Consider the following 25,723-nt stretch of genomic DNA (forward strand, 5'->3'; position numbering starts at 1 on the left):
TTTCTTTTACTTTTCAAAGAGAGGGGAGAACTGGGGGTGGGGGGAGAGGGCTGGGCGGGGAGAGAAGTGCAGCAATGAATGAATGGAAATCCAAAATTTCTATAAATGCTCATTAAAATTATTTTTTTTAAAAAATACATCTGTCTATAACCTATGCTATGCAGATGACACAACCTTGCTTGCTGAAACTAAGGAGGACCTGAAGTGCTTGCTGCAGAAGGTCAAGGACTCTAGTCTTCAATATGGATTGAAGCTCCACATCCAGAAGACAAAGATTCTCACCACTGGGCCGATTGGCAGCACTGTGATAGATAGGGAAGAAATTGAAGTTTGGGTGGTTGGTTGGAGTTTATTTTTTAAGTTTTATTTTATTATTTTTGTACGTGTGCCATCAAATTGGATCTGACTGGTACAGGAGGAGATTGTTCCTCCTTCTCCAGCAGAGCATCTGGTGGATTTGAACCATGCACCTCTGGGATTACAGTGCAGTTTCCTGACACTAGGCCACCAGAGCTCCCTGAGATCGAGGTTGTTAATAGTTACTGCTTGCTTGGCTCCACAATCAACACTCTTGGCACCAGAAGTCAGGAAATCAAAAGACAAATTGCATTAGGTAAACCTATTGTCAGGGGCCTTTCCAGAGTACTGAGAAGCAACAGTGTCAAGTCTGGAGACTAATGTACACCTGATCCAGTCTATGATATTTGAAATTGCTTGCTAACTTTCAGAGAGCTGGACAATGACTAAGGATGATAGAAGAAGAATTGCCCCCTTTGAGTTGTGGTGCTGAAGAAGAGTATTGAACATACCATGGACTACAAAGAAAACAAATAGGTCTGTTTTGGAGAGATTGAAACCAAGTTTTTCCTTGGAGGCTAGGATTTGAAGCTCTGTCTCACATACTTTGGGCTTGTAGCCAGGAAGGACTGAGTGGAGGGACAGTGCAGGAGAAGAAGACCCCTGATGAGACAGATTGAAGGGGGTAGGTATGTCAGAGTCAGTGAGACCGGGTCAGGAAAGGGCAGGGTTCAGATCTGTTGTACACAGGGTCACTAAGAGTCAAAGGCCACTTGACAGTACATAACAACAATAACAACAACAAACAGGAGGGAGAGCCCATGACAAAACTGAGCATTTGAATTTGATTAAGCAAAAATTACAAAATAGATAGTTATTTTTTGCTCAATCAAGGATTGGCAAACATTTTCATTAAAGGGCCAAATAGTAAACAATTTAAGGCTTGCTGTTGAACCTACTCAACTTGATCTTATAGCATGAAAGCAGTGACAATTTATAAATTATATATATATATATGAAAACAAGGATTGCTGTGTACTTATGAGAGTGAAATTAGTTTTTTCACATCTCAGAATGCATTCTCTTTCATTTTTCAATAATATTTTTTAAAACATTTAAAAAACCATTCTTAGTTCAAGGGTCTTCAGAAAACCAGGCACCAGGCAGGATTTGGCCTGGGGGCTATAGTTTGCTAACTCTATGCTCGAAGTCTTAGAAGCTCTGCAAGTAAATGTAGCAAAGCAAGAGAGTTTTGAATTCAATATGGGATATATTTTACAATAGAGAGAAGAAGAAAAGTGACATTCTCAAAATGTCAAATAAGTTTTTTTCTTGAAATTAGCTTTCTTACTTAATTATCAGCAGTATTAACATATAATTCTATTACTACTACTACTAGTACTACTACTACTACTACTACTGGCTAATGGGCTTCTGATGATTTAGTGGATAAGGAGTTGTACTGCCAGTATAAAGGCTGTGGGTTCAGACCCACCAGTTGTATCTTGGGAAAAAGATAAAAGATAGACAATCTTCTATAGTGTGACTTGATGTTGTTGTTAGGTGCTGTCCGATTGAGTATGACCTATAGCGACCCTATGAATATCAGATGTGAACCCTGTCCTATCCTGTGCCATCTTTATACTTTCTGACACACTACGAGTCCATTGCAGCAGTCACTGTGTCAATCCACTCAGTTGAGGGTCTTCCTCTCCTTCACCAACTGTCCACTTTTCCAAACATCATGTCCCTCTCTAAGGAATAGTCCCTCCTAGCAACATGCACAAGATATGTGATGTGAGGCCTCATCATCTTTGCCTCCAAAGAACACTCTGGATGCACCCTTTTCAAGATGTATTTTTTTTTCTTTTGACAGTCAATTGGATGTTCAGCGCTTTTCCCCACCACTACCGTTCAAACCATCAATTCTTCTTCTGTCACCCTTATTCAGCTCTCAGATGCCTTGCAAGCAATCAGAAAGACCAGGGCCTGAATAAGATTCACCTTAGTCCTCAAACTGACATCATTGTTGTTGTTGTTATGTGCCATCGAGTCGCTTGCGACTCATAGCTACCCTATGTACAACAGCCCTGTCCTGTGCCAATCGCACCGTCTCCGATACACCCATCCCAATTACCCCAGTCAGTGAATCAATCCACCTCATAGGAGGCCTTTCCCTTCTGCGCTGTCCCTCCACCCAACCAAGCATGATGTCCCTCTCCAAGGACCTGTCCCTCCTTGCAACATGTCCAGAGTATGTTAGATGGAGCCTTAGAATCCTTGCCTCCAAGGAGCAGCCCAGTTTGATCCCTTCCAGGATGAATCTGTTTTCCTAGCAGTCCATGGTACCCTCAATACTCTTCTCCAGCACCACAGCTCAAAGGCATCAATTCTCCTTCTATCCTCTTTCGTCATTGTCCAACTCTCTGATACATAACAAGTGATAGCAAAGACCATGGCCTGTATCAGACGCTCCTTAGTCTCCAAAGAGACACTATTGTTCTTCAGTACTTTGGAGAGGTCCCTAACAGCAGACTTTCCCATGACAATACGTCTTCTAATTTCCTGGCTACTGGTGCCGAGAGTGTTGACTGTGGAGCCAAGCAAACTGACACTGTGAACAATCTCAATCTCTTCACCATCCATCCTGATGCTGCCAATTGGTCCAGTGGTGAGAATCTTTGTCTTCTTGACATTGAGCCTCAGTCTATATTGGAGGCTGCAGTCCTTGACCCTCTGCAGTAGGCGCTTCAGGTCCTCCTCATTTTCAGCAAGCAGGGTTATGTCATCTGCATAACGCAGATTGTTGATAAATCGTCCACCAATCTTGACCCCACATTTCTCCTCATAGAGCCCAGCCTCCTGGATAATCTGTTCTGCATACAGGGTGAAAAGGTACGGAGATAGGACACATCTCTGGCGTACTCCCTTCCCAATTTTGAACCATGCAGTATTCCCTTGCTCTGTTCTGACGACTGCCTCTTGGTCCCAGTAGAGGTTTCTCATTAGCACAATCAAGTGTTCTGGGATTCCCATTCTTCTCAGAGTCAGGCACAGTTTGTTATGATCTACACAGTCAAAAGCCTTTGCATAGTCAATGAAACACAGATAGACATTCCCCTGGTACTCTCTGCTTTCAGCTAAGATCCATCTAACATCAGCTACAATATCTCTAGTACCATGACCCCTTCTAAACCCAGCCTGGCTGATGTGCTGTTCCAGACGTTTTTGTATAATCTTCAGTAGAATCTTGCTTGCATGTGAAATCAATGGGATTGTTCTATAATTTCCACACTCTGTTGGATCACCCCTCTTCAGGATGGGAACAAATATAGATCTCTTCCAGTCAGTTGGCCAGGTGGTTGTTCTCCAGATTTCCTGGCAAAACTTGGTGAGCACACCCAGGACATCATTACTCTTCAATAAATTGGAGAGGTCCCAAACTGCAGACCTTCCCAGTGCAATATGTCTCCTGATTTCCTGACTACTGGTACCAAAGGTGTTAATTGTAGATCCAAGTAAAATGAAGTTGTTGACAGTTTCAATCTTTATCTATCATGATATTGTCCAGTGGATAAGAACCTTTGTTTTCTTGACATTGAGAAGCAATCCATATTGAAGGCCTTCCACAATAAGTGCTTCAAGTCCTCCTCACTTTCAGCAAGTAAGGTGTGTCACCTGCATAATACAGGTAATTGATGAGTCCATCTTCCTCCCATCCTGATACCATATCCCTCCTCATAGAGTCCAGCTTCTTGAATAATTTGCTCAGCATACAGATCAAATAGGCATGGAGAGAGAATACAACCCTTACTCATTCCCTTCTTAATTTTAAACCATATAGTCTTCTCTTGTTCTGTTCACACAACAGAAAAACACATCTGAAAACCTACAAGGGAGTCAACTAAGAGTCAGTTCCAACTCCATAGCACATAACAATAATAATAGCTAATACATATATAAAGAGCTCTGGTGGAAAGTATATAATGTGTTGTACTGCTAACCAAAAGTTCAGAGGTTTGAATTCACCACCTGTTCTACAGAACAAAGATGGGCAATCTCCTTCCGTAAGGATTGAAAACCCAATGGCGGGGGGGGGGGGGGGTTGTTATCAGTGGCAATAAACTCAACAGCAGTGAAATAGCTGATATAAGACTCAAAATTAAGATTAACTTAAAGGGGGGGGTAACAGAGCATTATTAACCAATAAAGCATGTTGGCTATCTTTCTTAATACAATACAATATAATACATTAGATGGGCACTTACTCCAGTTAGAAAATATACAAGAATTGGAGGTCTGATTTTTAAATCAATAAGCAGAAAATGAGATAGAAAGTTTCACAGAACAGGCACAGGCAAAGTAAAAATATGTCTCTTACTAGATCATGAAAAGGTCACTTTAGGAGCTGTTTTCACCCAAACAGATACATGCACACCTATGTTTATTTCAGCTTTGTTCACAATAGCAGAGTTGGAAACAACCCAAGTGGCCATCAACAAACAAATGGATAGAGAAACTCTGGTATACTCACACAATGGAATACTATGTGGCACTGAAAAACAAGGAACTCATGAAATATTATACAAAATGGGTGACCATGGAAGTCATTATTCTGAGTGAAATATCTCAGTTACTAAAAGACAAACATGGCATAATGCCACTGTTATAAAAGAGGACTGATACAGGGGGTGGGGGGAGACTGAAAAAGATGGTCTAAATAATGTATGCTGCATTGAAACAGATGAGAGAGAGAACTGTTTAAGGGGGATGTATGATTGGATATTGTTGTTGTGACAGGAGTTCAGAATGAGGGTAGCATGGTGGAGTGGACTTAGGGGGAGGGATTGAATAACAATGAAATAATTATTTTAATGTTTTTTTTTTACAAAAAGAAAAGCGAATGGGGGAGGGGTGGGTAGGAAGAAAAGTGCAACAATGAATGAATGGAAATCCAAAACCTCTGTAAACTTTCATTAAAATAAATTTAAAATTAATAAAAGAGCTGCACAATAATTTCCTGTTATCAATAACAAAGGACAATAAAAATAGGGGGGATAATCAAAACAAGGAGGAAGAATCAAAGAATGAGGGAGTTAGTCCTAAACTAAAATTACAAGGACTATATTATTAGCTGATTTATTCAGGCTTGAAAAGTGGCCATTTTTATTATACTGTGAAATGAAAAACAATCCTTGTACCCATTGTGTCGATCCACTGACAGCAACAGGATGATGTTTCCATAGAAACAACATCCTGCTCATCCAACCTCCCATCTTTTTCAAAGAGCACAGTCAGTAAACAGTCAATAATATTCATTTTAGGGAAAAACTTCCTGGTAATGAAGGCAATGAAAGGAGAAATTTGTCATCAACATTGTCTATTTGAGAAAGTGGAGCAAATATAAATGAAATAAAAAGGTAAAACAAATACAAACAAAATAAAAAGGTACGTCCTGTTTCCTTTCTTTTCAGAGACTACTTTTCATTAAAATAGTAAAGTAAGAAAATAGAGAATCATGCAACTGTTACTGGTAATTCCTGTATGCAGTGGAATCAAATAATCCTAATCTTTGTGCCTTTGAATCTAGCAAAACAATAACAACGTTATCCCCAGGGAAGTGAGTAACTACTAGTACAACAGAGGCTGAAGACGGAATTTCCAGATCAAGGCAGACATGTTTCAGTGCAAATGATTCTCAGCTACCCATTACCAGATAGGATGGTACAGACAGATTTTGTTGATTGTGGAATTAAGGAGTTGATGGGGTTTTTCATTTAGCTGTTGTTTTTTTAATCGGTCATTTTAAAAAATTGCTTTACTGATGTAGTTTATATACCATATCACTTCTCATTTTACATTCAATAATTTTTAATATACTTCCCAAGTTATGTAACCATCACTTTAGGTTTAGAGTTTAAAAAACTCTCAAAACTCATTGCCCTGGAACTGGAACCAATTCATAGATGACCCTGGGAAGGAGTGAGGTTCGGAGGCTCTAAATCACAAAAGAGAGACTGCTCATCTTTCTCGTTCAGAGCCTCCCGTGATTTGGAAATTGCAGAGAGGTGCCACCTTTATGTTAGCATCCCAACTCTTCATGAGTTCTGTATAGAGGTTAAAATAAAACAAAACAAAACAACCAAAGAAAAAAAAAACCCACATAGAATTCATTTCTATTTAGAACAATAGTCAAAGGGGCTTAAATAGGCCCAAAGATTTCATTACTATCACAGTCATAGTCAAGTGCTGGTTCCTGTTGGCTCCATTCTGAATTTCTCAGTTCAAATAATTGGAAGTCTCTAGGTAATTAAGTACAAGCATTGATGCTTCTTTTTCACAGTGATATTTGTGATTTTCATCACTATGAAGAATACGCAACCAACATACTGCTGAAGGCAACTAAAATACTGCCAGAAGGAAGGATTACTCCTTCCAGCGGGTGGGGGGGACCAAAAAGCTTATGACCGGAGACTGAAGTCACAGGAAACATCAGAAGCAGCATAAATAAGCCAATAAGCAGCAAACAGATAAAATTATAAAGACCCTGTGAAAGTATAATTGGAATGAACTTCTCCCACAAAGTGCTTGAATGACCACCTCAAGTGAGCAGGATCACTGTTGAGTCTTTTTTAAACAAACAAACAAACAAACAAAATTTGAGTTAGAAACTGTTTAAAGTAGAAAAAACCCTACTAAGAAAGACCAGGTGGAAAATAAGTTCCAAAAATATAGGAATTTTAGGCAGCAAAAATCTAAAAGTCTTAAAAAAAAAAACAAACAGCACCACTGGCATTTGAACAATGGCTAATTATTTGTATTTTTTTTCCTTTTTGGCAATATTAATCCTGAATCTGTGTTTTCCTCTGATTTCCACAGAGAGCATGCACTACACAATTTTATCACAAAATCCCTATTTTCTACACACATTTTAGGACAAGCTATCACCAGAAACAAGTCCATATTAACACATCAGGGGCTGAACAATCTTAGCAGTGAGTGACACACATTTTGCAGAATTCTGACAAACATAGTGTCCGGATAGGCTGTGGAAAAAGTATTTGAGGGAGAGTTAAGGAATGAAATAGTTTAAATATTAAGAGTTGAATCAGACATGGTCCTGTGTTTTCTGCAGAAAGAAAGTTAACATATAGTAACATGCTAACAAATCTTATCTCCTAAGAAATTAGTGCACTGGCAAAGTATTCCCATAACAGTGGAGGGTTGTGGATAGCAGGGACCAAAAACACCCCAGCCCTGAAGATCCCAAGGTGGTGATAGCCTTTACTGTTTAATCCCTTGGCCAGAGGTCATGAATCTTATCCAATTTTTTTTTCATCTTATCCAATACTAATGGCAGACCTTTCACAACAGAAACAGTCAAATACCCTTGGGAGGAAATTCCTTATAGAGTTTTAAGTATCAAGCAAATCACTGAAAAGTTGAGTCTTGAGTCATTTGATTACAAATCTACAGTAGTTAATTCTTTAAATTCATACTTCTTCCTTCTAATCGAGTAATAATTTTCAAAATTAATTCTGAGGCTGAGACTAACACATACTTTACTTAGTTCAAAGTATTTTAAAATTTCCTTTTCTGGAAGAAACTCTTTATAAGTAGCAACAGTTTTGAATAGAAGGTTGTTTCCAAGGATAATATTAGTGAAATGTATATATAAATTAGACTGTCAGAGAGTAATCCGTAACTTCCTGTGGGAAATAATTAATTCAACAGTTTAGAAACATAGAAAAATCTAATTAAGATAAAGATGTTAAGGGAGTTCTGGCAAGGAAGCTGCACTGTAATTCCAAAGGTTCATGGTTTGAATCCACCAGATGCTCTGCTGGAGAAGGAGGGGCAATCTCCTCCTGTGCCAGTCAGATCCAATTCGACAGTACACGACAAGAAAGGGGGTGGGGGAGAGATGAGGATGCAATCTCAAGAAGCAAAAATGTTTTTAAAAAAGGAAGCAGAAACCTAATCAATTGTCTACTACACTATTTAGATAAAGGTTGTGTGAGGATCAGTCTACAGTAAGAAAATGGGAATCCCAGAACATTTAATTGTACTTATGTGAAACCTGTATCTACACCAAGAAGCTCTTGTCTAAACAGAGCAAGGGAACACTGTGCAGTGTAAAATTAGGGAAGGTGTACATTAAGGTTGAATCCTTTCTCCATTATCTATTGAGCAGATCATCTGAGAAGCTGCGTTCTATTGGAGGGATAAAAAAATAAAAGATTGGAGGAAGAATCATTAACAACTGTGTTAGCAGATGACATAACCTTACTTGCTGAAAGTGAAGAAGGCTTGAAACCCTTACAGCAGAAGATCAAAAAGTACCATATTCAATTTAGATTACATTTCAGAAACATCAAGAAAACAAAAATCCCATGGTAGATGGAAAATCACTATGACAGATGGAGAAAAGATTGAAAATATCAAGTATTTTGTTTTTCTTGGATCCACAATCAACAACTTTGGTACCACAAGTAAAGAAATCAAAAGATGTGTCATTGTTGTTGTTGTTGTTGTTATGTGCCGTCGAGTCATTTCCGACTCATAGCGACCCTATGCACAACAGCCCTGGGAAAATCAACTTGCAAAGGCCTCTCCAAAGTCCTAAAGAGCAACAATATCAGTTTAAAGACTAAGGTGTGCCTGAGGCAAGCCATGGTGCAATTATTTACTATGCATCTGAAAGCTGGACAGTCAAGGATAACAAAAGAAGAATCAATACTTTTGAGTTATGGTACTGGAGAAGAACAATGAACATTCATTCCACGCACTGCCAAAAGAATCAACAAGTCTGTTTTGGAGGAAGTGCAACCAGGGTGCACCTTAGAGGCCAGGATGGTGAAAATTGGTAACATATACTTTGGGTATGTTGTCTGAATGGGCCAGTCTTCAGAAAAAGACATCATGTTTGGAAAGGTGGAAAGTCAGAGAGAGGAAGACATTCAAGAAGCTGGATTGACACAGTGACTGCCACAATGGGCTCTCGTATGTCAGAAAGTGTGAGGATAGCACAGGATAGGACAAGGTTTATTTAGATCTGTTGTTGTGTAATAATAACATCACCAACTGCAAGGAAAATGTACAAGTCGGTCTTGGAAGACATACAGCCAGATTACCTCTTCAAGATAATCTTAATTGTAATGTTGTTGTTCTTATGTGCCATCAAGTCGCTTGCGACTCATAGCGACCCTATGTACAACAGCCCTAAACCCTGCTCTATACTGTGCCAATCGCACTGCCTCTGACACACCTCTCCCGATAGCACTAATATTCTAGAAGCCATTTTCTACCATGTCCTAACCCCATTATTGATCTTAGACCCATTATTTGGTTATATTCAAATACAAAAAAAGAAGCCAAGAAATAAAGAACATCCTAATTAAAATTTCTTTGAAAGTAATAGGAGAAATGACAGGCACGATTCATTCTGCCAAGTATTTTTTACTGAGTCCAGCCTCTCCCGGTCAGGCCCAGTGTAGACACTCGCAGGACCAGCGTAGACGATTCCCTGGTTAGCAGGTACGATCCACGATTATTCAGGGTACAATTCACTGCCAGTTAACACATGACAGGTTGAGCTATGCAAGTTCAGTTCTAACTCGAAGGTGGGATAGTAGTTAATGCAGATTTAGTAAGGAACTTGAATTGCATTTCCCTAAATCAAATAATTGTGTAATAAGCAGTCTCTTTGCAGGCAATGGGACGGGAAGGCAAAGCCACGCCCAAACTCGTAAATTAATCCCCAGCCACGCAAATGCAGGATTAAGCCGGCTCTCCAAAGATGCCCTTGTTTCCGGAGCAACAACCCAATCCCTCCCCCTTTGAACCCGCCCCAAGAGTCTTTCCCGCCAAAGGCCGTTAGCGTCGCGGGGCATTGTGGGAGAGTACTTAAGGCTAGGTTTACCAAGTGTTCCTTGGTTGCCTAAATGATTAGAGATTCAGTCCTGGGGATACTATCCGTGGAGGCCTGATAGGACCAATAGTCCCTTTTACGAAGGTTCTTTATTTTTCCTAAAGCAGCCAATCGCCCCGTTAGCACCCTGCATTGCAACTTGTGAATGCGGGGAACTTTTTTTCCCCTTCGTGCGGAGGGTCACGTCGCGCTTGCGTACGCGCCTCTCGTAGCGTCCTTACGCAATTGCGCGTGCGTGTTGCGAGCGAATAGCAGCTTCCTCTCGTTTCTCTTCCTCCCTCCCACTCATATCCGTGCGCCAAGCTGGTAAAGGCGCCATTTTGGAGAGGCCGCGGGAGACGTGGTGTCGCTGCGAGCCAGCTCTGTCTTTCGCTAAGCTTGGTGGGAAGGCCTAATTTCGAGTCCGCGCTTTTCGTCGCCGCCATGTCGGGAGGTGGTGTGATTCGTGGGCCAGCGGGGAACAACGATTGCCGCATCTACGTGGGGAACTTACCCCCAGACATCCGAACCAAGGACATTGAGGACGTGTTCTACAAATACGGCGCTATCCGCGACATAGATCTCAAGAATCGTCGCGGGGGACCGCCCTTTGCCTTCGTTGAGTTCGAGGACCCGCGGTAAGGTGGCCTGGAGCTTGCACTTTTAGGTAGTAGGTTGGGAGTAGTGGGGTTGGGGGTGGAGGCTCTTTGAAAGGGCCGAAGAGCGATCGCCCGTGGAGGAATCAGGTAGAGAGTCGGCGTGGCTTCCGTGGCGCCTGGGCCCGTGCGGCATCCCTGCACACCACTCGTAAGCTCGGAGCGGGAAACAGGCGCCGAGGCCTGGTATAGTTGAGGGGCGCCTGGTGTGCCCCGGGTGGGGGAGGGGCCGTGCCTATTATGTAGCGCATGTGGGCTTTCTCCCCTCTGCGCATGTGCGGGGTGGCGGGGTGCGAGCAGCGTCCCGAGCGGGTGGGCTTTCCCCGGCTTGGCCCCTTGGCTCATGCGGTTTGACATCTGTGACCACGCAGGGACGCGGAGGACGCGGTGTACGGTCGCGACGGCTATGATTACGATGGATACCGTCTGCGGGTGGAGTTCCCTCGAAGCGGCCGTGGGACTGGCCGTGGCGGCGGCGGAGGTGGCGGCGGCGGAGCCCCCAGAGGCCGCTATGGCCCACCGTCCCGGCGCTCTGAAAACAGAGTGGTTGTCTCTGGTAAGTGGAACGGCCTTGCATTGCCAGTTTACCAGGTGTAAATTTTACACCAGCATCTGTTAAGTGTGTTTCCGTAAACGTGCATCTCGGATGAAGACTTAACATCCCACCCCCACCCCCAAAGCATTTAAGAATTTCTTCTTTTACTTTTATGAATTTAGGATCCTGTATGGCACCCAGACCAGTTCATTTTCATTTGACCTCCTGCTTTGCCACCCCTCGTGTTTGTAACCAGAACCTTCAAGGGTTCTTACCTTGCAATTTTGTTATGAAAGAGGTTTTGATTCTTATTAGCAAGGCGTAGAAATTGTTGGAAGCACTGATCTTGAACAGTGATTAAGTGTCGTAGTGCACATTATAAACCTAGAATTGTAAATGCTTGGTACTGAGAAAGTACATCTTTTTCAGGACTGCCTCCAAGTGGGAGCTGGCAGGATTTAAAGGATCACATGCGTGAAGCAGGTGATGTATGTTATGCTGATGTTTACCGAGATGGCACTGGTGTCGTGGAATTTGTACGGAAAGAAGATATGACCTATGCAGTTCGAAAACTGGATAACACTAAGTTTAGATCTCATGAGGTAGGTTATACACTTAATTCTTTTTTTTTGGCCTGAATTGGATACAGTGGTCTTAAACAGTGGAATTTAAAGGTAAGGATTCAGGCAAGGGTGTCCAAATAAAATACCAGATTTCTGGTATTAATTGCATTGTATTCTTTCAGCATGCCTGAAGATAGTTAAAAGCTTAGATCTTTCAATCGAAAGTTCTGTTTATCCAATAGGGAGAAACTGCCTACATCCGAGTTAAAGTTGATGGGCCCAGAAGTCCAAGTTATGGAAGATCTCGATCTCGAAGCCGTAGTCGTAGCAGAAGCCGTAGCAGAAGCAACAGCAGGAGTCGCAGTTATTCCCCAAGGAGAAGCAGAGGATCTCCACGCTATTCTCCCCGCCATAGCAGATCTCGCTCTCGTACATAAGATGATTGGTGACACTTTTTTGTAGAACCCATGTTGTATACAGTTTTCCTTTATTCAGTACAATCTTCATTTTTTAATTCAAACTGTTTTGTTCAGAATGGGCTAAAGTGTTGAATTGCATTCTTGTGTAATACCCCTTGCTCCTAACATCTACATTCCCCTCATGTCTTTGATAAATTGTATTTTAAGTGATGTCATCAGGATTGTTTAAATTTCGTTAACTCTCCATGCTCTTCAGACTGTGATATTGTGTCAATGTCTTCTGCTCTGGTTTGTGTGAACTGGGATGTTGGGAATATTTGTGGTTATTTTACCTGGGGAAGTTCTTATGTTTATCTTGCCTTTTCATGTGTCTTTCTGTAGACATATCTGAAGAGATGGATTAAGAATGCTTTGGATTAAGGATTGTGGAGCACATTTCAATCATTTTAGGATTGTCAAAAGGAGGATTGAGGAGGATCAGATCAATAATGGAGGCAATGGTATGACTCCAAGTGCTATTGTCACAGACTAAATTGGCAGTATTGACCTTATACTAAAAGAAAAGGGTTAAAAATGAAATATATTTTGTTTAAAACATTTTCCACATATCTTAAGTAGTTAACTTTTAGCTACAATTGCTTAGTTCTTTTATACCTTGGCAATTGTGGCAAAATTATATTGCCCATATTGTAAGTTTATTTTGCTCCCTCCCCCCCTTTTTTTAAAAAAAAAAAATAGGGACTAATGTGGGAAGAACTAGCTAATTTGTCACAGTGCTTAGTTACAACTGTTAATGTGTGACCTATTGTTGGTGTACATGTGGGTACAGGGTGTCTTTAATTCCAATCAGATAGAGTATAATATCAATACTGCTAAACCTGCATGTCCTCTGTGTGACTGATAGAGCGTTGATATTTCATTTTTTTTAAGACAAAATGAGAATATAAAATTTCAACATAATTGATATAGATACTCTAGATGGGAATATTTTATTGCAAGTCCCCTTTAAACTAATTGTCATAACTGACTCATGTTTAAAACACTTTTAATTTACAAATTGCCAATGGGGAGATTTAGTTCAGTTTTAGGTGGGGAGCAGTTCCAGTAAAATTCAACTACTTGGCTCTTGGCAACCACAAACCTGTAATGCGCTGTACAGTAACAAGTGTTGGCATTATCAGTTGAACTGTAAATATTAAATGCTTCTCCCAATTAGTCTCTATAATGATTAAGTTTCTAAAATTTTATCTGAACACCATTCAGAAACTTGTTTTGGGGAATTTGATAGTTATTGATGTACATCTGTTAAAACTGATGACAGACATAACTCATCATTCCCCAGAAACCTTTTTTGATTACAGTATCTAACATTTTGCCTCCTCTTTTTTGATTTTGCTGGTTATAAAGGTTTGGATTGGAGAGGGCTCACTGGATCCCAATCCTTGGAGCTGGATCATTGGATTCAAATCATAATGTGGATAGGATAGGGAGGATGAATTACAAGGATTCATGGAGCGGGATCAGATTACCAGGAACATAGGAGTGGATTCCTGCCCCAACCAAACCGCATTCGTGTGGATTTTTTTTCCTTTTTCATTCAACTCAATTGGCTATTCCAAAGAATATTTTTTCCTATTTTTGACGATTGGAGCCCTTAAGATGCACGATGGAATTGTGTTTTGCATTTTTTGGTAAAAGGAGCAAAGCGAGGACCTGGAGATAAACGTTGGAGCAATCTCCTTGGAAGGATTCAGCACGAGTAGATGGTAAACATTTAAAGGGGAAAAGGGGGGGTTTTGTTTAAAATAGTAAATCAGTAAGTTGCTTCTAAATTTAAACAAAATTGGAGTTGAAGAATAAGTAGGTTTCCAATTGGCTATTGCCGTTTTCCTTTGAAAAAAATAAACATTTTTAAAAAAAACGATGCATGGTTGTCCTTTTTCCTCTTCATATAAAATAATTTTAAACTGGATGACTAGTTTTGGCAATTAATACTTGAAATTCATCAGTAAGATAAGGTTCAGCTGTTGGTGAATTAATGGTTTTTTGAAAGACAGTATTAAGAATGATTGTTAATTATGCAAAGTTAAAAGGTGGAAGTGAGATAATACAGTGAATGGGTGAAGTACTTTGGTTCAGAAATAGTTTTATAGATGATACTTAGAAATAATGCCAGCTTATTTTTTATGATTAAATAACAGGATGGTAAAGTGAAATTGGGAGGTGACTGGTAAATGTTAGTTTAGAAAGTATCTCAAATAGGTGAGTATTAAATGTTAATTCAGATTTACTAGAAAGATTAATAGCACATTGCTTTGTGAAATTTGGGTGAACAAAAAAGGCTAATTTGGGTAAATCATTGTTAATTCCAAAACTGACCTTAAGTTGGCTTGTAAACTATTTAAGGATAAGGTTGACCTGTAGCCAAAATTCATTATTTTATAATCAAAAGATTGAGCCTTGGTGCTTAAACTTATCAAATCTCTTCTGATAACTAGGTAGAACAACCATACCACTTTTCTTCAAAAAGATTTTAACATTTCTCTTTAGCGTTTAATTACATTTGGATGTGCAATCTGTTTAGGTGATTTTTAAGACTTAGGTGAAATCAGATTCATTTGATAAAATGAAAGTGGGCTAAGAAAATTTGCCCAAGTCACTCAACTATTTGAGCCTTGTGGAAATGTAAGGAGGAAGAGAAGACACTATTTTGAAGTCAGTTAATACCCATGGTGTATAGATGTAGGGGTTTTCTTTCAGTCATTTAAGATAATGGTCAAGTAGGAGATAACTGTTGAAAATTACATCATTGGGGTTTTGCATGATAATTTATAAGGTAGAGTGATAATGAGGAAGCCATTAAAATGTTTCAGAAACAGATTGACATCCACTCAAGATTGAATATATTTAAGATGTACATTGAGTATACTGTCTGCTAAATGTTACTGTAGCTCAAACTCAAGATCTAAGATACAGGTTTAAAGAGAATGTATCTGAAAGGTACAGATTTTGCAGCAAATAGACTATTTTAGTCTTGTGGGACTAATAGACCTCTACCCATGGAAGCTATTAACAAAGTCCTGAAACTATCAGAAGTCCCTACAAAAGATATTTCCCAGCTTTTCATTTATTTCTTTAGAATATTTTAAGGGACCTATAATTAGTTATTTTCTGATCAAGGAGAAATGTAAAGTCTTTAAGAAGCAATTATTCATAACATCAGATTGAATAACCCATCTTGCTGTTCAGCCCACATCCTGGAAATAAAAAGGTAAGACCCTTTTTCTAACTCCTAATTGGGATCTGAATTTAATGAAACTAGGTTTAATCTAAAAAAATACTCAAAATGAAGAGTCCTCATTTAAATTGCCCTCCACTCCAAAAAATTTAAGTTTTGAGTGCTTGAGTTAAATTGGATTAATTCTCTAGTCAATTTTGTGAATTGTAAACATGGTTATTAGAGTTTGATGTTAATGTTTAAATTTTATAATCAAGATTTATGTGTGCCTTTATGCTCTATGGATGAACTTTGTAATGAAGCAAGTTGGTTGCATGTATATACCATAGATAGACCTTTTTTTAAGATTACACAAATGTGATTAATCCTTTCTATTAGATGGTGTGAAACATTTTTACAAAAGCAAAGATGGTTAGAAATTTTGCTGCAAATGCAGACAATATTGGTATCTCATTTTGCCCTTAACTAGTCTATTTGTTGTAGACTTGCTGAGGCTGTACATAATACAGTGCTATGTGCAGATAATTTCAAATGTGCCCTGTTTGTTTTATGGTAGCTCTGGTGACAGTCATAGGAAGTTAATGCTACTAACCCCGAAGGCCGAGAATCTAGTCTCCCAAGTCTTAATTGTTGGAAGGTCAACAGACCGTTCTGACTACACAGCAGCGATTTTTGATAGTTTAGATTAAAACTGTACATACTTTAGTGTGAGGGAAAATAAACCTACTCAGGATCCTTTATTGGGATTTAAATTGTTCTTCATGCTGAAGTAGTCACATAAAGGTATGATCCACATGTTTTAATTTTGTTAGCGTAATAGGCTCAACTGTTTTACTCCATTGAACTATTCACTGGCCAATCTGATCATACAATAAGGAGCATCAAATGGGTGTTTGCTATAAATGCGTATTTAAGTTTCATTATACTTAAAGCAGTCTTGGGATTGCTGCTTGCCTGCCTTTAAAAGGGATCTGACAACTAGTAGGGATTGGAGGAACTTATTTCTTACCATGAAAGTCAGTTGAAGCAAATAAACAAGATAAATGAATCTTGTCATGGGAGATAATTTAGGCATTGTAATGAGTTAGATTATTGGGGAAAGGGAAAAAGCAAGCATGAAGCTGGACTCTTACTGTTTTTCTTCTTGACCTCTTAAATACCAAGTAATTGGTTAGAAAAACTAGTCACCATATATAGTAGAAGTCTTTAGGCAAAATGGAGATGACTTCTCCAAGGAGTTAATAGAAGTGGGCTTTTTAAAAATTACTGGTCCCCGTTATATGCTATAAAAGTATTTTTTAAAATTATTTACAGTAGATAGTTTGCTACGGAGGAAGCCCTGGTTACACTGGGTTAAGCAGTCTAGGGGAACTGTAAATCTGAACAGACCTGGATAGTTTCTCCTTGGCAGGAGCAAATCCAAGGGAAATCACTTATCCACCAGAGGGAGCTATCTGATAAAGCAACTAAAAATTTATCCTTGGTAATCGAGTGGGATGTAGACAATTAGCTTAACCCTTTATCCTAGCTCCAAGAGAGTTCTGTAGTTTCCTGTAGTTTTTTCCTTTTCAGTAAACTTTGCTGTACCAGCTAACAGTTATTGGGGAACATCATTTACAAATAGGTATTCAACATAAATAAATTAGAAAAACAGGTCCAGTTTCTGAGACTGGGGAGAAAGTGAACATGTAAATTACGTTGTTCCCTACATCTCCAGGGATGGATGGATGGATGGATTGGATGGTAAAGAGTGGAATTTGAGCAGCAGATGGGCTGCAGATTAGTCCAAAATTGGCCATGAGATACTTTAATTTAGGAATGATAATACCCAACATTACTTTTGTCTTAAAGCCATGCGTATTTATCATGTTGTGTTCTTTAACATTTAGACTTTATTTCAATAGTACAGTATATTCTCAAAGTACACTTTTTTTTATATTATATTTTTAACAGGGTAACTGGAAACGAAACTTTATGAATTTTCATTTCCTTTCTTCAGCTTAACATGAAAAGTGGGAAGGATACAAAGTTGCCTCTAAATTTCTACTAAGAATAATTTAAAATTGGATCTAATCATCAAAGAAGATAGGTATGGAGGTACTTGTTTTAAAATGAGATGGGGTGGGGTAAAAGTTTACCAAGGAATTCCACTGAAGGGTACTAAATTAAGCTTGTTCTTAGTCCTAAAATGTTAGCTCTTGTGTCTTAAATTGTAAAAAGACAGGCTGAAGCTACAAAGTTGTACAGTGAAAATGTTGGATTTGTTTTGTAAAAAGCTGACTTTGAAGATTAGCAAGATGCAAGGAAGTATAGAATTGTTTGAACTGGGTATAATAGGAGATTCCCTGAGTGTAAATTTGGGATAAGCTTTCAGATTGCAGCAGTCAGGGCCAAATGGATTATTAGAATAGATGGTAGCATTAAACAAGGAAACTTAAACCTGTAAATGGTACCAGAATCCCTGGGTTTGAGTCTCTTAAAGTAGCACATGTAGAAGTTTCAGCTAAAAAGAGACTTGAACAATCTTAGCATCTCAAGAACAGAAATGTAAAATGTTAGGAGCTCTGCAAAGAAAATGGAAAAACTGTTCCCTTACCTGTGTAACTAGATGATTGGGTCAACAAAATTGTTTTAAGATGTTTTTTGCATTTGTTTTCATCTCCATTTGCTATACCGGCACACTTGTCTATGTATCCAAATCTCATTAAGTATTAGATGGTTTCCAGTTTCTTTCCTCATTCTAGTCATTCCATAAATTGCTCCAACTCTGAACTTGGAAAAATATTAACCACATCACTTCAGTAATATGCATCAATGATCGAGTGGGTTGTATTCTACCTTTGTAATTTATAATTGTCCTCACATCTTCTGTTAATCTGGTAAATGCTCTGAGCATGCTCATTGTTGTTTATCTCCCCACAATTTATCTCATGAATGCTTTGTATGTTAATTTTTGTACCTAATGGAACTTTTGCAATATTTGTATTCCCCAATGAGTCAAATGCAATGCTGACAGTTTAATAAATGGTAATTGGCAAGAAATGGTTAGACTTTCGTATTCCTTAAAATGCAAACAAAGCACTAAGTCTGTTTCATGAACTGTTGGTTAACTGTAAATGGACTATTAAAGAACATTTTAGTCACTCTTCTATTGTATCAAATTATTCTTCCTTATATATGAAGCTAGAATTTCATGTTAGCCTATACTAATTGTTAATGTGAACTTCCAAAATTGTTATTTTCATAAGATGTTCACACTTCTTCAGAACACATCATTAATCTATTTCATTATTTACTAAAGATTTCCCTCTTGATGCTTTCTTCTGGGTCTTCTGTATCCTTTTTCTTTAAAAATAGAAGAAGCTTTAAACATAAAATGGTTCTGCCTTGGTAACAATGCTTGGAGGTAATTTTATTGAAGTTGAATCATTTTGGTTCTTATGATTTAATTGTGAGAGTCATCTATATAAAGATTTGTTTAGTGATAGACTGTATAGCATATCTTTATTGGGAAAAACTCTTGAATATTAAAGCCCTGGCCCAGCTTTCTAGACTCAGAATAAGTAAATCTTAGAAAGTGAAATGTGCTAGCATACATTCTTTTTTTAAAAAAAAAATCCCACCCAAACATTCTATAGCAATCCTCATTACAATGTATTCTGCAACTTCATGATCATCTCAGTTAGTACTGTTGGTTTAATTGCATTATGCTTTGAGTTTATTCAGCATGTTCATGTAGAGTGTGCATACATAATGTATATATGTAGTTTACAAACTGATGTCTAGCTGCAGCATGAAAGCTTTTATTTCCCTCAACTGTATGCTGCTACCGTCAGTAAGGTTCACACACCATAATGTTTATGAATTAATAACCTACAAATGGAATTCTAGGGAGCTCTAGTGTTAATAGTCTGTTTTCATTATAGTCTGTAGGAAGTTGTATTGCTAACTCAGAAAGGTTCTGCCTACCTGGCAGTTTAAATCCACCAGCTGTTCTGTTCCTTCAGTGAAAGGTATTCTCTCATGTGATTTAACAGCTTTGGAAGGCTGCTAGGTGCTGGTTTGTTCCAGTGAATGTGTTGAGAATGGAATCCTAGATGAATAATATTTATTAGTTTAGATCTGTGATGCAGTGTGCAGATTGGGTTTATTCCCATAATGTCAGGGGTTGGTCTTTTTGGCCTTTTTTAACTAGAAGTGGGGGAAGATTGCAAGGACATTGACAATTGTCTGTTCAATCATAAGTCTTCGGACTACTTTTGATCCTCAGATGGTATTAGGTTCGTATTTTCAGTTCAGCTAAGGCTAAAACATGAATCTCCTGTCATATTACACATTGCTTTAAAAGTTCTAGAGGGATGGGAGGTTTTGATCTAAGTGGATACTTGTAATACTTACCTGACGCCACCAGGGTGTCTCATGGTCTATGTTATCCTAGAGGTTTTTCAAAATTAGCAGTTAAATCTACTTATGGCTGTAGCTCAGAACCCAGTAGCAAGAAAGTGGGATAATTAGCTTCCTAACAGTACAGCCAACTCAGAAGTCTTTGATCTTTACAAATCTTGGTTTCCCCACTGGACAAAATAACTTCTATCACCAGAGACTAGTGTGTTTAATAAAGTCCATGGTCATCAAATTCAGACTCATGAGGACTCCACTGGACTGTAGAATTGCCGCATGAGGTCTACCAAGGCTGTAAATGTAGAAGCAGACTGCCATATTTTCCCCAGGGAACAGTTATTGGGCTCAAACCAGTAATCATTGATTCACTGCCTAGTGCTCCAGTCAGTCACCAGGGCCTTTCTGCTTTTAAGTTCAATGGATGGTGTCTGCAACAGCTGTCTCCTTAATTCTGGGATAGTTCTACATGTGAGATACTGTCACTAATGGAGCCTGTATAAAGCAGGGCTTTATCTTCAATCTGATTAGACTGTAAACTTGGAATAATCCTCTCTAGCCTTTCAAAATTGACTGTTCCTTGCTGGTTGGAATTCTTAGCACAGTCTGAATCCAGGGCTCTATGTGAACTGTTTCTCTTTAGTAAAAAAAGGTCATTTGCTGGATATCTGTAGAACTGTTTACCAGGACTCTTAAAGCTTTCATTTAGCAGGAGGGACTAAATATTTTTGATGTAGGATGTTGAGCTTGTACTCCTCCCTTCCCCCTTGATCTTCCCAGGTGGATTTGCATCCTAAGGCAAAATGCAGGGTTTTAAGATAATTGGGACAAATGGCATCCACTTCCTAAACAACATGCCTCTGGAAACCATAGTTGTAAAGAGGGCCTTCAGGCCTTTTGTTCATGGGGTCGCTATGAGAGTTGTGCTCAGCTCAAAGGCAGTCAACAACAATCATTAAATAGTCAAGTCTTTGAATTGTCTCCACTCTTCGTAAGAAGGCCAGTCACAGATTATGGAATCAACTTGGCTTCTCTTCCATGTTTTCCTTTGTTTCAGCAGAATATGTGAGTTCCTCCGTATTCAGCATCACTTTGATACGTGGACTATGTAGAGACTAGAGGAATAGTTCCAATTTTGGTAGCATGCAGGCCTTCCTATATCGCCATCACTGAGGAATGTTTTTGTTGCATATGGCTAAGGTAGCTCAGGTGGCTTAGTGTACTTGGTTGGACTGCCAGCCCCGAGACTTAGTTTGAATCCACTAACTGCTCCATGAGAGAAAGATGGGCAATTCCTTTGTGATTTACAGTCCGTAAAACCTGGGGAGGGTCAACTGTGAGGTTGATTTAACAGCATGCAACGATGTATAAGTATTTTTTAAAATTGGTTTGGAAAACATACTGAATCTTTCCATCTACATAGCAAGTTACTAAAAGTATGAAATATGTATTCAGAGCCACACCATTCTTGGTCCTGGTCTATATGGTGTTTAGTGAATTTTCACTGCCTTGGATTGAGTGCTGTTTCTTCTGAACAATCTTGAAGGAAGAGGGAGAGAAGTGAAGGTAAGGAGTGGCTGTCAAAATTAGAGCAAAACAGCTTGAAGTTAAAGGAGTTGGACTTTGAGAAAATCCATAAAACAAAAGGCCCAAGTGTCAGGTCCTGGGGCTAAGGCTAATTAGGTAGGTTTATTGAGTAGAATCTTAGGTGTTGTTAGAAGCCTAAGTTTACCTTAAAGGAGAATCTTAGAAACTGACGTGTCCGTGTATCAAGTTACTCATCACATCAAAAATCTATCCTGCCCTCTAGGAAATTCTGTCTGGTCCTCTTCAGGCCTAGCAGATGGCTTACTGCCACTGCTCCGGCAACCAAGAGTGAAGTACTTCAAGTAGCATTTGTGGATAGTAGGTAAGATTAATGTATTAAACTTTCGAATTCTGAATACTGCTGCTTGTCGCCATGTAGAGCTTTAACAACTAACAGGCCTTGTACCTGCTTTTATTGCATAACCAGATGATTCTAGAACTTTAGGCAAATTGTATTAAGAGAAATGTAACCAGGTTCAAGAAGCATCCTTAAAGGAAGTAAGTCCCTCTCCCATGTAGAGCCTTCAAATTCTTGCTGTCTCCACCTTTTGTTGCTCAGTTGGCACTGTTTTGAAGAAATGGCCTTAAATAAAGCTTTTGTGTGACTACTCTTGGGCTATCACAGTGTTGCAGGTCACTACTTCTCACTGCAAACACTGCATAGGTTCCTCAGCACCTGTTTTAATTCTCTTCATTGCCAAGAATAGAGATGAGAAGGTCCTCACGTTGAAGATCAAAAGACTCAATTGAGATTCTTTTAAAAAAACAAAAAATGAACAAACCTGGGAATGGAGAGGCATACTGATTGAAAAAGGGCTGTAAAGTCTGCATATATTAATATGCTCTCTGGAAACTTATATGGAATAGAATTCTGCCAAAACACTGCACTATCCCTAAATCTGATAGGGCGATGTAGTTGGGGTGGAGTTACCCTGTAAAGAATTTTAGCTGTATACCAAAGTATGAACTAATTCTACTTAAGAAGTTATGTTCTAGATTATGAACCTGTAACCAAAGTTAAACTTTGCAGATGATAGTTCAGGCCCACGAAGTTTGTGTGGCCTTGTTAAGTATTGATTGACTTTTTTTAAGTTTGTCCTTTATCCTGAACCTGGGGCATTTGAGGGCAGAGAGTAATAGGTGTTAAAAAGAGAGATACTGATGTCTGAGAATGTTTTTTGTTACTAGAAATTTTTTGCTTTTTTTTTTTTTTACCTTTATTGTTTATGCCATTTTGCTTATTAGCTGAGGGTCCTTTGGCAACCATCTGAAGTTGAAAAATGGGAATTAGTAGTTTCTACTCATCAAACAACAACTCAAATACAGGTGAAACTAAGAATTAACATTGAATTTCAGTGGCTCCTTTCAAGAAGAGCTAAGCTGATAAATGTCTTTGTTGTGTATAATTTCTTAGGAACAAGCTTTATAAGGTTACTTAAGGTTTACCTACAAAGAGTGAACACTTGCTAGTACGGATGAAGAGAAGGAAAATATGGAGTAAATGAACAGTCAAGACATTGCGTATTGTAATTTATGAGACAAAATACACATGAGTGAGTGAATCAGGAAAAAACTCCAGTATGCTTTGTAAACTTTGAAGTCACAATTTAAAAATGTAAAAAAAAAAAAAAACCAACTTCAAATACCTGCTGAACTTCTAATGTCTAGGAAAATAGGTTTTGTTCCATATCTATGTGGTGTCTGTGACAAGCAGCAGAGTCAAGAAACTTAGATAATAAGGAAAAATATTCCTTGTTTCCCTTCCTACCTTGCTAGTTGAAACAGAACAGTGATGACACTTTAGGTGGTGGTACTGACACATAAGCCCAACTTGTAACCAACCACATGAGCCTCAGGGAAGTGGCTTAGGGCCTGAGTGTGGTTATTGAACCCCAGGGGGTGGTGAGGAGGAGTACTACTGCTTTCCTTACCATAGTGCTTCCTTTTCCAATTTTGATGTTTTTATGGAAGGATTACATTTCTACTTGGCCAGTGCTTTTTGATATTTCTAAATACTGTAGTGTTATTTTGTATTGTGGGTTGTCAGTTCTGACTTTTGGTAGAAGAAAGTTGACTCGAAGCTTCCAATTTTTTTTTTTAAGCTTCTAATCGCATTGCTATGAGTCGTTAACATCAACAGCAATTTCTAAATGAAAGTTTAGATTTGATTTATTGAGCAGTGTTACCTGGGAATGAGGTGAGACTACAGCAATGATGTTTTCTATTTCTAGGATCCTAAATCTGTAATCCAAATCCATAAAGTACTCTGGACTTTACAATCCCTGCCAGAATAGGAAATAGCCTGTTGCTTTCAAAGGTTGTTTTTAGAAAAGCAGATCTTAATAGCCACCTTTGTCATGTTTGTTGAGCCCTTCAGACATTTGCCTTAGGGTGCTTTGAAGGAGAAAGGTGGGGGAGGGGAGGACCTGTCACTTAGAAAGGGAAGGGACTAGCTCTGGAATTGGTATTGAGTTCAGCCGCCCGCCCCCCCCCCCAAGTTACAAAGAAACATTTAATAGCACCAATAAAAATGTTTGTTTATAAGCTGTTACATTCCAGGAAATCCTTTGAGCATTTTACATATGTATTCTCATTTAATGCACAAGTAATGCACAAGTCAGCCAGTAGTATGTATGTCTTAATTTTTTAAGTGAAGGAATAGACCCTACAACAGGTCATACAACCTGAGAGGGGAGGAGGATTATACAGAAGCCAAGTGATGTTTTATGTAGGTAGATGTTAAGGACACCTAATTTTTTTTTTTTCTTAGACACCCAGCATTTCAGATATTCATTGTATCTCTGGTTTAATTGTTGTATACCACTTGAGTTGGAACTGACCCTCCAGCGGGTTTTCAAAGGGAGTATTTGGTGGATTCGAATCACATACCTTTGTATAGATAGCATTCCTCCCCACTAAGCCAATTGTTGTTAGGTGCCATCAAATCAAGCACAACTTATAGCAACCCATTACTGAGAGTTAAAATAACCATGATCCATTTACTTGCTTTTATACTGCCATAGGCTTGTAACTGGACATCCCCTGCCTCCCATATGGTGTGTAAATGCTGAGTTAAGGGATTGTTTTCCTTTTATTTTTCCTTTTGGTATGACTGACTTACAGATAGACATGGTCCACTAGGAATACAGTCTGATCTGACTGATAAAATTTCATTCCTCATAAGGAGTGGGGAGAAAAGTTTATAGCTGACTATTAAAGTACTTATCCCAAACTTTTATATCTTTTTTTCCTTTGGAAAATAGTGTCTAAAATTTCATTTGAATATTAGAAGTTGGGGTTTGGTTTTGCATTGTGCTACTTTTTTTAAAAAAAAAGGGAGGTTTTGGGGATGTTTTATTTAGAGTAAAGCATTCAGAAATGGCTGCTGAGTATTCAGCTAATACTGAAGTCTTACGGCCAGTTTAAAAAGTCAGTTTGCAAAACTTCATTTGCCGCTTCTGAGTTTCACCCACGTTGTTAGTAAAGCCCCTCTATTATGGACATATTAGCATTAGAATATTAAAAAGAACAGTAGCTCCTGAGAACAAAGGAAACAAATTAATGGTCTGCTTCATTTAGATAGACTAATCTGGAGTAAACAAAATCATCTGATTCTCAGTTTTCTTTAGTAACACCTGTCTTTTCCTTCCTGTGTCTGAATGTCCCATTATCTGATAAGATGTACACTTGGGCTTTTACCCTTATCAAAGGGTCTCTCTTATCTCAGAAACCAGGAAGCAAATGTATGAGCACTTAGTACTTTGATGTAAATGGAACTTCAGTGTTGTAACTTGGATAAATCCTTAAGTGTAGCCATCTGAAGTCTTGGGGTTAGCTGGCCAGTTAGCCACTTCACTGCTAGCCAGTTCATCCACTCTTTGCCTTTCTTTTTAATACAGCATGCCCAGATTACCTTAGTAATTGCATTGATTACTGGGTTTCCCCTCCTATAACATAGAGCAATCAGCAATTCTGCTTTTATCTTTTGGAATAAAAGAAAAGTTTGTCCGATTATGGCCTCCTCAAGAAAAAGAATAGTTTGTACTCAAACTTTTAGATAATAAGAATTGACCTGTTTTCACTTGACCTCTGCTTCCTATTGTGGGAAACCTCTCCTAAG

General features: G+C 38.8%; 1 protein-coding gene across 2 annotated transcripts; it reads left to right on the forward strand.

Moving 5' to 3' along the window:
• The first annotated feature begins 10,535 nt into the window (after positions 1–10,535).
• Positions 10,536–12,947, forward strand: SRSF1 (serine/arginine-rich splicing factor 1). Of its 2 annotated transcripts, XM_006889252.1 has the most exons (5): positions 10,652–10,845; positions 11,235–11,419; positions 11,828–12,000; positions 12,204–12,390; positions 12,762–12,784. In XM_006889252.1, the coding sequence occupies exons 1-5, from the start codon at positions 10,652–10,654 to the stop codon at positions 12,782–12,784; spliced, it is 762 nt and encodes a 253-aa protein (XP_006889314.1). The 2 variants fall into 2 exon arrangements, with proteins under 2 accessions (XP_006889313.1, XP_006889314.1); XM_006889251.1 differs by having other exon boundaries at positions 10,536–10,845; positions 12,204–12,947.
• Positions 12,948–25,723: the final 12,776 nt, after the last annotated feature.

This window comes from Elephantulus edwardii, unplaced genomic scaffold (genome assembly GCF_000299155.1).
Source record: "Elephantulus edwardii isolate Elephantulus edwardi_28Jun2011 unplaced genomic scaffold, EleEdw1.0 scaffold00077, whole genome shotgun sequence".
Taxonomy (NCBI): domain Eukaryota; kingdom Metazoa; phylum Chordata; class Mammalia; order Macroscelidea; family Macroscelididae; genus Elephantulus; species Elephantulus edwardii.

Bases quoted from the DNA above. Each gene is read 5' to 3' on its own strand.
- SRSF1 (XM_006889252.1), top strand. From the start codon at position 10,652: ATGTCGGGAGGTGGTGTGATTCGTGGGCCAGCGGGGAACAACGATTGC. The intron at 12,001-12,203 runs GTAGGTTATACA...TTTATCCAATAG, and splicing joins CTAAGTTTAGATCTCATGAG to GGAGAAACTGCCTACATCCG. The intron at 12,391-12,761 runs GTACATAAGATG...GTCTTTCTGTAG, and splicing joins CCATAGCAGATCTCGCTCTC to ACATATCTGAAGAGATGGAT.